Here is a 12692-nt window from a genome sequence, read left to right on the forward strand (position 1 = left end):
GTAATTGATAAAAATACAGAAGACCATTGTGATCTGATTGTATTAAATGATGTTACTAATGGTATTATTAATGAGATCTTATAATGAGGGAAATACAGGTCCACTCTTACTCTGCTTTAGTGAGACCAACAGTAGTATTCAATTCTGGACTCCATACTTTGAAATAGATATAGAACACTGGAACATGTTTAGACAAAATTATCTAGACTGAGAAAGAAATTCAAAACCGTGTCATTATGTGAAATAGCTGAAGGAATTGGAAGTGTTGGCCTAGAGAATTAAAAGATATGTAGTGTTCCTAATAGCCATCTTTAAATATTAGAAAAAGATCTCGTTATTCCTTATGGTTGCTAGGTGGTCTAGGACCAGTGGATGCTCCAGGGAAGCAGATTTGGGATCAGCATAAGAAAGAATTCCCTCATAGACAAAACCATCAGAAGATGAAATGGGCTGTTTCACAAAGTAGTTTCCCATCATTTTTGAGTGCTGAGATAGACTCTGGATAACAACTTATCTAGGTTGGAATAGTCTCAATGAACACATCCACGCTTGAGACAGGTTATCTTTATGATTTCTTTCAAACTTGTTTCATAAATCTATAAATTTGGTGTCAGTTACATTAGACGACTGATGTAGTCATTCATCTGTATCCCATCGTATTATATCATAGTTTTTAATTGAAATTTTTATTAAGTTTAAATGAAAATAACTATAAAAGTTATTATTAGTTTGTTTCAAGTAACTCTTTTATAATGGCATGGATAGACACATATGGTAGATGGCATTGATTGGCATATATGGTGGCATCACTCTTAGTTACAGAAACAGTTTCTATAGTCTTAACAAAGTTGCATTAAGAATAAGCATTCCTTGTATAGTCCAAGAGTTGCTTTAGTTTTAGTGCCCTGAAGCAAATATTTAATGAATCTCTCTTATCTTTATGAAAAGCAAGACAGGTAGAGGCTGCTTGAGGAATATTTGTATACTTGATACAGAAAAAAGAATTACGTCTCTCTTGACTTCACTAAAATTTTATTTTTCACTCCCTGTATCTGGCCAAAGATATATAAGCATTTTATCTGAAGGAAGTAAGAGAATTTAGCAGACATTCACATGGTAGATAAATATGATACAAATGATTACAGGCATAAGTGCTGGTTTTAAAATAGACTTGGGTTTAATGTCAGCTTATCCACTTATCAGCTGATTATTTAACTTCAGTAGTTCCTATGTTCTTATCTGTAAAATAGGTGTAACTATACCTACCTGAGGGGAAAAGAACTGATTTAGGGGGAAGAGATTAAGTTCAAAGTGTTTCTTCTATTTGAGGTTTTATGACAGAATGTTAAATTCTATGCAAATCATAAAATGTTAAAACTGAACAGGAATGAGAACTCATTTGGCCCAAAGCTATAATTATATAAATGAGGAAAATGAAGTCTGAATAAGCTAAGAGCCATTTCCAGGATCACAGTGCAGTTGGCAGTGAAAGGCCAGTGATTTCTTCCCACATCAGGGAAAACTCATCTTAAAGCAAGAATTGGAAAGATATTTTCATCAAAAAGTTTTATTTTATGGCAGATATTTCAAGGGTAAATCTTTCTTAGAGATACTGTGGAGAAATTATTACTCTGAAAGATCCTATTCTAAATTCCAAGATTTTGTCAGAGTCAATATCATTCCATTTTAAAAAATTTTATGAAGTGTTGTAATTATTACTCCACGGCAGAGCACAATATACATTTACTTCATTTGGCCAAGATGGTTGCAATAACATCTTCAGGTGAACTTTATTTTTTAGAAATAAAAAAATATCATTTCAGTAAAATGTATGTTCTATTTTATAGATGGATCCTGAAGAAAAAGTTTGTAAGTACTGTGGAGTCAGCTATCTAATTCTACATGAGTTTAAGGCTATGGAAGAAAAAGTAAAAGCGATGGAAAAAGAGATGAAATTTTATCAAGGAAGTATAGAACGTGAAAAGAGACTTCAAGAAAAACTACAGTCTCTTAGCCAAGATTTTGAACAGTACAAAATTGACAATGAATCCAAAACAGAAAGGTTAGAGTATGTTATTCTTTTCTATCATTTATTTAGTTTGGAAGAAAAGTACAGAAAATAGATTTGACTTTTGTTTTTCTAGAATTTCTCTATATCAAGTATAATTTATACCTTGATACGTTTGAATTTGTTCATTAATTATTACTGATTACTAAGTGTAATTCCTAGATATAATCTGAACATTCCTTTGAGGCTTATGTTTCTAACTGAATAATTGGTGGTGGTGGTTTAGTTGCTAAGTCATGCCTAACTCTTGTGACCCTGTGAACTGTAGCCTGCCAGCCTCCTCTATCCATCTGAATAACTAGCAACCAATTAATTCAGTAACTATAAGTTGAGATGGGTTGATTTTTACTTTTCTCCAGATTTGTATCTTAATTTTATCATTAGAAAGTTTTGTCTGTAAAAAATCAGGTGAATTTTAGTAGCTTTTATATCTAATATTTTTTTTAGATATCCTTGACTATTTAGATTTATAGAATAAGGTTTTCATGTTATGAAAAGGTTGCCAGAACGTTAAAACTGGCACATGATTTTAAATCAATAAAGCTGGAGTAAAATCAGAGATTGGGTTCCTAATGCTGGGCAAGTCCAATCAGCAGTTTATTCTGCCTAAAGACACCTCATTGAAGTTATATAGACACTTATACAAAAGGGTTTTTGCAGTTTTTTCATGACTTTTCCTTTGAATGAATATTTTTCCACTTAAAATATCAACAGTTGATGTAGTAAGCAATGAACTAATGAATATATTGAACATTGTGTCCTTGTAGAAGTTTTCTTAAATCTCTTAGGATTGAGTACTTGTCTTAAATTTTATTACAAATCTAAATAATTATATTAAATATCAGTTCTTAGTCTTTTGCTAGGAAAATTTTGTTTTCTTGAATTTCAGGTCTGAAAAAGTATTTAATCATATTTGAGTGGAAAAATTAAAAAAAGTATTTAGTTTAAAATTTTGAATATGGAAGGTTTTTGCTTGTCAGATTCTTTTGTTTAGTGTTATAGTTTACTTTCTTTAATAATTATAGGCATAATACATAAACATACAAAATAAAAGAAATATATAGAAGAAAATGCAAGAAAGTCCTTTTTTATTCTTCTGATTACTTTTTTTCACTGGAAATAAAAAATAATACTTTTAATGGTTTGGTGTGTGTTTCTAGATCCTTCATTGTTCCTTAAGCTTTATTAAAGATATATTCTTTAAATATATGTAATGTATTATATTTAAGCTATGTAGTTTTAAAACTATTTTTTAATAGACTAGTTTTTAACATAAGTAATATATCAAAAGTGTGTGTGACTTTTACCACTTAATTTTATATTCTGGAAATTGTTCCATGTTAATACATATAGATCTATCTTATTATTTACTGCCACAATGTCTTCCTTACTAAGAATATGCCATAATTTACTGAACCATTTCTCTTTTCAGTGTTTTAGATTATTTCCAGTATTTATGACTATGCATAGTATTTATATTTATATTCTTGTATACATATGTTTTTCCATAGGGTAAATTCCTGGAAGTGAAATTGCTGAAAAGAAAGTAATTGCCAATTTAAGATTTTGATGGACATTATACCAAATTGTCCTTTGAGAAGACAGGGTTAATTTATATTTGGCCAATAGTTTATAAAGTGTCCATTTTCTTAGATCTTGTTAGTGTTGGAATCTTCTTAAGTTTTCTCAAATTTTACTTTTTTCTTGGTAAAAAAAAATGTTACTTCATGATTATTTAATTTGTGTTTCTTTATTGCTAGTGAGGTTGAATTTTTTTTCATATGTTTATTATATATGTATATTTCTTCTTTTATGAATTACTTGTTCATATATATTGTCCAAATTTCTATGGTGCTATTTCTACATTTTTATTTATGTATAAGAGTTTTTAATATAATATGGACTTATACTTTATTTACACATTGCTAATATTTTTTCATGGTTGTTTATCTTATTGTTTATTGTATTTTTTTGGTATCAATTTTTAAAAAATATCTTATGCTGAATTCTGGAAAGGGTTCTGTGTCAAGTCCTTTTGGTTGCAAACAACGAAACTTGTTCTGGCTTTGCTAACCTAGATTCAAGCAAGTTGAAAAGCAACATATATTTAAAACTTTTATGGTATTATTGTTTTGGTAAGTCATTTAATCTGTTTATTAGTTAGATTTATGACTTCATGTTTTTTATTGTTCTTTTATAAATATTTATTTAATTTTTCTTCCTACACACCTATAAGGGCTTCCCTGGTGGCTCAGCAGTAAAGGATCCACCTGCAGTGCAGGAGATGCAGGTTTAATCCCTGGGTTGGAAAAATCTGCTAGACAAGGAAATGGCTACCCACTCTAGTATTCTTCCATGGAGAATTCCATGGACAGAGGAACCTGGTGGACTATAGTCCATAGGGTCACAAAAGAGTTGGAAATGACTTAGCAACTCAACAACACACCTATAACTTCTCATTATATACATCCCATGTCACAGGGAAACATTTGTTATAGTTAATGAGCTTGTCTTGGTACATCATTATCACCCCAAATCCATGGTTTTACATTAGTGTTAGCTTTTTTTTTGCCACTGTGTTCATTTTTTTAATTGAAGGATAATTGCTTTACAGAATTTTGTGGTTTTCTGTCATACATCAACAAGAATCAGTCATAGCTACACCCATGTCCCCTCCCTCCCGGACCTCCCTCCCACCTCTCTCCCCATCCCACCCTTCTAGATTGTCACAGAGCCCCTTTGATGTTGTACATTCTATGGGGTTTGACAAATGTTTAATACCATGTATCTATCATTGTAGTATCATACAGAATAGATAATGCTGCCCTAGGGATCCTGTGTTCTGCCTGTTTGTCCCTCCCTCCCCTCTAAGGATGGACAGTCACTGTTCCATTGCTGTCTCCATAGTTTTGCCTTTTTCAATATGTCATATTGTTGAAAATGTTCATTGACAGAAGAATGGATAAAGAAGATATGGTACATACATACAATAGAATATTACTCAACCTTTAAAAAGAATGAGATAATACCTTTTACAACAACATGGATGGACCTGGAGAGTGTAATACTGAGTGAAATAAGTCAGAGAAGGAGAAATACTGTATGACATCTCTTATATGTAAAATCTAAAAATAAATGATATCAATGAACTTACTTATAAAATAGAAACAGACTCACAGACTTAGAAAATGAACTTTCTGCTGGGCGGAAGGAGGTGGGGAAGGAATAGTTAGAGGAGGTTTGGGATGATTAACATGTACACACTGCTGCTGTTAAAATGGATAACCAAAAAAGACCTACTATATAGCATATGAAGCTCTGCTTAATGTTATATGACAGCCTGTATGGGAGGGGTGTTTGGGGGAGAATGAATACATGTATATGTGTGGCTGAGTCCCTTTGCTGATCACCTGAAACTATTACATTGTTAACTGGTTATACCCCAAAACAAAATGGGCTTCCCGGGTGACACTAGTGGTAAAGAACCTACCTGCCAATGCAGGAGATACAAGTTCTATCCCTGGGTTGGAAAGATTCTCTGGAGGAGAGTATGGCAGCCCACTCCAGCAGTCTTGCCTGTAGAATCCCATGGACGAGAATCCTGGTGGGCTCTAGTCCATGGGGTTGCAAAGAGTCAGACATGACTGAAGAAGAAAGAGAATGTCATATGGTTAGAGTAATATAGTGTGTAACTTTCTAAAAATTGGCATCTTTCAGTTAGTAATATACATTTAAATTTACTCCATGTCTTTTCATGGCTTGACAGCTTGTTTCTTTTTTTAGGACTGAATAATATTCCATTCTCTGGATGAACCACAGTTTATCCATTGACCAAACTGAAGAACACCTAGGTTGCTTACAAATTTTGGCAGTTATGAATAAAGCTGCTGGAAATATCTATGTGTAGGTTTTTGTGTGGACATGTATTTTCAGCTCCTTTGGGTAAATACCAAAGAGTGTGATAACTGAATCATATAGTAAAATTATGTATAATTTTGTGAGAAGCTACCAAATTGTCTTCCAGGGTGGCTCTCTCATTCTGCATTCCCAGCAGCAATGAATGAGAGTTCCTGTTACCAAGTTCTCACCAACCTTTGGTGTCATTGGTGTTTTGGATTTTAACCATTCTAATAGGTATGTAACAGTATCTTGTGTTTTAATTTACATTTCCTTGAAGACATACGAGATTGAATATATTTTATTATGTTTGCTATCTGTATGTCTCCTTTTCTGAGGTGTTCGTTCAGGTCTGTTGCCTATTTTAAATCAGATTGCTTGTTTTCTTATTGTTGAGTGTTAAGAATTCTTTGTATATTTTAGATAATAGTTCTTTATCAGATGTCTTTTGCAAATATTTTCTCCCAGTATGTGGCTCGTCTTCCACTTCTCTTGATATTCTCTTTTGTAGACCAGAAGTTTTAAAATTTAATGAAGTCATGCTTATTGTTTATTTCATGAATCTTGCCTTTGGTGTTATATTTAAAAAGTCACTACTGTACCCAAGGTCATCTAGCTTTTCTTCTATGTTACCTTATAGGAGTTTTGCAGTTTGCATGTTATATTAGGTCTATGATTCATTTGAGTTGATATTTGTGAAGTGTGTATGACCTGTGTCTAGAATCCTTTTTTTGAGGATGGAGGAGGGGGCATGAGGATGTTGTCTAGTTGTTTCCAGTTTAAAAAGACCATTTTTACTCCATTACATTGCCTTTGCTCCTTTGTCAAAGATCAGTTGACTGTATATTTATTTGGTTCCATTTCTGGACTCTATTCTGTTCCATTAATCTATTTGTCTATTCTTCCACCAAAACCACACTATCTTTAATATTGTGTAGCTTTATACTAAGTCTTAAAGGCAGATTTTGTCAGTCTTTCAACTTTGCTTTTTTCCTTCAATATTGAATTGTCTATTCGGGATCTTTTTCCTCTCTACGTAAATTTCAGGATTTGTCCATATCCATGAAATGACTTATTGGGATTTTTCTTGGAATTGAATTAAATCTGTAGATCAAGTTGAGAAGAGTTGATGTCTTGACAATGTTGAATCTTAATAATCCACAGACATGGAATATCTCTTTTATTTAGTTCTTCTTTGTTTTTGTTCATCTGAGTTTTATAGTTTTCCTCATATAGTTCTTATATGTATTTCATCAGTTTGTACTTTATACCTACATTTTTGGAAGGCACTAATGTAAATGGTAATGATTTTTAACTCTATGTGTTCATGGTACATAGGAAAGTTACTGACTTTTGTGTAATTAACTTTCTATCTTGGAGCCTTTCTAAAAGTGCTTGTTAGTTCCAGGAGTTTCTTTGTTGATTTTTTTCAGTTTGTTTGTATAGGTGATCATGTCATCTGTGAACAAAGTTTGATTTCTTCTTTCCTAATCCGTATACCTATATTTTCTTGTCTTACTGAACAAGTTGGGACTTCATATACAATGTTAAATAGCAGTGTTTAGAGGAGACATCTTGTTCTTGCTCTCAGCAGGAAGCCTTCAAGTTTTTCACTATTAAATATGACATGAACTGTAGATTTTTTGTAAATTTTTTTTTTTTTTTGTCTATGCTGCACAGCATTTGGGATCTTAGTTCCCTGACCGGGGATTAACTCTGTGCCCCCTACAGTGGAAGCACAGAGTTCTAAACGCTGAACCTTCAGGGAATTCCCTACTTTTTTTTTTCTTAATAAAAGTGAGGAATTTTTTCTTTATTCTAGTTTGCTGAGAGTTTTATCTTGAATGGATGTTGGATTTTGTCAAATGTTTTTTCTGCACTTGTTGAAATGCTTATGTGATTTTTCTTTAGCCTGTTAATGTGATAGACTAACTGGTTTTTGACTGTTGAACCAGCTTTGATACCTGGAATAAATCCCATTTGGTTATGGTATATAATTGATTTTACATATTTTAATATTTTGTTGAGGACTTTTACTTCCATGTTCATGAGAGATATTGATCTGTAGTTTTCTTGTAATTCCTTTGTATGGTTTAGTATTAGGGTAATACTGGCCTCATTAAATGAGTTGAGAGATAGTCTCAATCTTTTGGAAGAGAGAATTGATATAATTTTTTCCTTAAATATTTGGTAGAATTTACCAGTGACTCCATCTGGGCCTAGTGCTTTCTGGAAGTTTATTAATTATTGATGAAAGTTTTTTGAAATTTTTTTTATGGTTAAGTTATGTTTAGATTGTCTGTTCTTGTGTGAGTTTTAGCATTTCTTCAAGGAATTGATTAATTTTATCTTGGTGATCAAATTTGTGGGCATAGAGTTATTCATAGTATTTCTTTTTAAAATTTTTTATACTTTTTTTTTCTTTTTCTGTTGAGGTATAGTTGATGTATAATATTATATGTTACAGTTGTACAGCATAGTGATTTACACTTTTTAGAGGTTACAACTGCACTTATGGTTATTATAAAATATTGGCTGTATTCCATGTTGTATAGTATATCCTTTTAGTTTATTTTATACATATTAGTTTATATCTCTGAATCCCCCACCTTTGTGTTGTCTCCTTTTCTCTCCCTGCTGGTAACCACTAGTTTGTTCTCTGTGATTCTGTTTTCATCTTGTTATATTCATTAGCTTGCTTTATGTTTTAGTTTCCACACCTAAGTGATATGTTATTCATGTTTTCTCTGTCTGACTTATTTCATTTAGCATAATGCCCTCCAAGTCCATCCACATTGTTAAAAATGGAAATTTTTCATTCTTTTTTTTATGGCTGAGTAGTATTCTATTGTATAACTATAACACCTCTTCTTTATCCATACATCTCTTGATGGACACTTAGGTAGCTTTCATATTTTGTCTATTGTAAATAATGCTGCTTTGAATATTGGGGTCTATGTATTTTTTTGAATTAATGTTTTTGTTTTCTTTGGTTCTATACCCAGGAGTGGAATTGCTGGATCATATACTTTTAGTTTTTTGAGGGATCTCTATTGATGATTTCTCTTTAACTTCAAATATTAGCAATTTGTAATCTTCTCCCTTTTTCTTTGTTCACCTTATCTGAAGATTATAAATCTTACTGATATTTTCAAAGAACCAGCTTTTGGTTTTATTGATTTTTTTTCTCTGTTGATTTCCTACCTCAATTTTATTGACTTCTGGTATAATTTTTACTGTAGTTATATAAATTATTATTATTTCTTTCCTTCTGCTTACTTCGGATTTAATTTGCTCTTCCTTTTCTATTTTCCTAAGGTGGAAGTTTAAATTGCTGATTTTAGATATTTCTTTTCAAATAAATGTTTTTAATGCCATTAATTTCCCTGTAACCACTGCTTTTGCTACATCCCACAAATTTCAGTAAGTTGTATTTTCACTTTCATTTAATTCAAAGTATTTTAAAATTTCGTTGTGATTTCTTCTTTGATATATCTGTTAATCAGAAGGGTGTTGGTTAATCTCTAAGTATTTTGGGATTTCCTAGCTCTTTCAGTTTAATTTCTAGCTTCATCTCATTGTTAGATGTCTGAGAGCAGACATTGTATGATTTTTTATTCCTTTAATTTTGTTAAGATGTATTTGATGGTCCAGAATGTGTCTATCTTGGTGAATGCTTCATGTGAACTTGAGAAGAATGTATTGTACTGCTGTTGTTGGGTGAAGTCATCCATGCATGTCAGTTTATATCAGTTGATTGATGATACTATTGAGTTCAACTTACAGATTTTCTGCCTCCTGGATCTGTCCATTTTTGGTAAAAAGGTGTTAAAGTCTCCAACTATAATAGTAATTAATCTGTTCCTCCTTGTAGCTCTGTAGCTTTTGCCTTACATATTGAGTTGACCAAAAAGTTTGTTCGGGTTTCTCCATGACATCTTATGGAAAAATCTGAAGGAACTTTTTGTGTCAACCCAATATTTTGATGCTCTGTTGTTAGGCTCTCTTGTTAAGGATTGTTATCTCTTCTTAGAACACTGACCCTTTTATCATTATATAATACCCCTCTTTATTTCTGATAATGTTCCTTGTTTTGAAGTCTTCTCTGTCTGAAATTAATGTAAATACTCTCATTTTCTTTTGTTTAGTGTTAGCATGATGTATCTTTTTACACCCCTTTATTTTTAGTCTGTGTGTGTCTTTATCTTTAAAATGTGTTTCTTGAAGACAATGTGATAGTTGACCTACTCTGACAGTCTGTCTTTAAATTGGTGTATTTAAATCATTGATAATCAAAGTAATGACTGATATAGTTGGATTAATATCTGTCATTTTTTGGTTATTGTTTTCTATTTGCTGCCCTTTTTCTTTGTTCTTATTTTTATCTTCCACACTTTTTTCTGTCTTTTGTGGATTTCATCAAGCACTTAACATAGTTCCATTTTATCTTTTTCAGATTATCAGTTATACTTATTTTTCTCACTTTTTAAGGTGTTGCTTTAGAGGCTTCCCTGGTGGCTCAGATGGTGAAGAGTCTGCCTGCAATGTGGGAGACCCAGGTTAAATCCCTGGGTCAGAAAGATCCCCTGGAGAAGGAAATGGCAACCCACTCCAGTATTCTTGACTAGAAAATGTCATGAATGGAGGAGCCTGGCAGGCTGCAGTCCATGGGATCCCAAAGAGTCGGACACGACTAGTGACTAACACACAGAGTTTGCGATATATTTTTATAACTAATCCAAGTCAACTTTTAAATAACACTTCACTGCTTCATCAGTAGTGCAGGTGCCTTATAATAGCTAAATATTCCTAATTTTCCCCTCCCATCCCTTGTATCATTGCTGCCATTTATTTTACTTATAAATAAGCATACATAAATGTGTGTATGTATAAATATATATGTGCGCGTGTGCTCAGTTGCTCCAGTCATATCCAACCCTTTGTGACCCTATGGACTATAGCCTGCCATGCTCCTCTGTCCATGGGATTCTCCAGGCAAGAATACTGGACTGGGTTGCCATGCCCTCCTCCAGGGAATCTTCCTGACCCAGGACTCGAACCTGCATCTCCTGTGATTCCTTGCATTGCAGGTGGATTCTTTACCACTGAGGCACCAGGAAAGCCCCATGCTAAACCTTAGTTGGCATTTATCCTGCTTGGTATTCTCTGAAGTTCCTGGATCTGTGGTTGGTGTCTGACATTATTATAATTTAGGGGAAATTATCAATCATTGTTTCAAATATTTCTTCTTTTCCTTTCTCTGTTTCTTCTACTTCTGGTATTCCTATTAGGCAAATGTTATGTCTTTTATAGTTGTCCCAGAGTTCTTGGATATTCTATTATGTTTTTAATTTTTTCTTTGCTTTTCGGTTTTAGAAGCTTTTCAATTCTATTGTCATATCCTCCGGCACAGAGATTCTTTCCTCAGTAACGTCTATTCTAATGAGCCAGTTAAAGGCATTCTTCATTTCTGTTAAACAGTGTTTTTTTTGTTTTTTAATCTCTAATTTCTTTTTAATTCTTTCTTCAAAGTTCAATGTCTCTGCTTATATTATCCATCTGTTCTTTACATGTTGTCTCCTTTTTGTATTATATCCCCTTTCATATTAATCGTAATTTAAAAAAATTTCTGATCTGATAATTCTAACATTCCTGCCATATCTCACTCTGCTCTTGATGCTTGTTCAGTCTCTTCAAACTCCTTTTTTGCCTTTTAGTATACACTATAAGTTTTTGTTGATATGTGGACAAGACATAAAGGTGTAAAAGGAATTGCAATATATAGGCCTTTAGTAAGAGTAACAGTATTTCTAGAATGAGCTAGAGCTGGGTTTTTCCCTTTGTCAGATCAGTTAGGCTCAGATAATATCCCAGCAGGTAAGGGCTGCTAAAATAGTTTCTCCTGAGGGAAGGCCGTGTTAAACCTAATAGAAAGCTCTGGCATATTTAAAATATTTGCTTTTCCCCTCCCCTTGACAGAAGCTCAATCAGGTTTATCTTTGGATGTTAGAAAGTGTCACTTACAGATTTACTCTCTTCACTGCTTCAGCTGTGCTGCACATACTCTGATATGTTGTATTTTCATTTTCATTCAGTTCTGTATGTTTTTGTATAATTCTTAAAATTATCCTTTGAGAGTTTTTCTTTGACATATGGATTATTTAGAAGTATGCTATTTAGTTTCCAAGTGTTTATAGACTTTCTTGTCAGATTTCTATTAATGATTTCTAGGTTGATTTCCATTATGGTCAGAGAACATACTCTGTATGATTTCAACTTTTAAAATTTTGTTAAAATTGTTTCATTGCCAAAGATATGCATCTGCCTTGATGACTGTTCCATGGGTACTTGGGAAAAAATGTATATAATGCTATTGTTGGGTGGAGTTGTCTAAAAGTGGCAATTAAAACCTGGTGATTGATGGTTTTGAGTTCTTTCATCTCATTGCTGATTTTCTGTCTAATGAGTCTATCAGTTGCTAAGAATGGAATATTGGAAGTTCCCAACTCTGACTGTGGGTTTGTCTATTTCTCTTTGAGTTTTACAATTTTTGCTTCATGTATTTTGTAGCTCTTTTGTTTGGTATGAACATATCTAAAATTTTTGTTTTCCTGGATTGATTGTTGTATCATTATGTAGTATTCTTTGTCTCTAGTAATTTTCTTTGCTCTGAAGTCTACTTTATCTGATATTAATATAGCAATTACTGCTTTTAAAAACTGTTTAT

General features: G+C 32.6%; 1 protein-coding gene across 36 annotated transcripts in view; it reads left to right on the plus strand.

Moving 5' to 3' along the window:
* Positions 1-12692, plus strand: part of LEKR1 (leucine, glutamate and lysine rich 1) — a 207274-nt gene that overhangs the window by 29386 nt on the left and 165196 nt on the right. For 30 of the 36 annotated variants that reach the window (XR_014076931.1, XR_014076927.1, XR_014076925.1 and 27 more), the window contains exon 3: positions 1848-2062. The exons of 4 other annotated variants lie outside the window; for them this stretch is intronic. Coding sequence is in view for 18 of the 32 variants with exons in the window: in XM_081570627.1 (XP_081426753.1) it covers positions 1848-2062 (215 nt within the window). In the remaining 14 variants the exon portion in view is untranslated. Of the gene's footprint in view, positions 1-1847; positions 2069-12692 lie in introns of all 36 variants that reach the window. 2 more of the 36 variants (XM_081570626.1, XM_081570623.1) reach the window with 1 other exon arrangement.

This window comes from Giraffa tippelskirchi, chromosome 2 (assembly GCF_054371585.1).
Source record: "Giraffa tippelskirchi isolate mGirTip1 chromosome 2, T2T-mGirTip1v1.2.pri, whole genome shotgun sequence".
Taxonomy (NCBI): domain Eukaryota; kingdom Metazoa; phylum Chordata; class Mammalia; order Artiodactyla; family Giraffidae; genus Giraffa; species Giraffa tippelskirchi.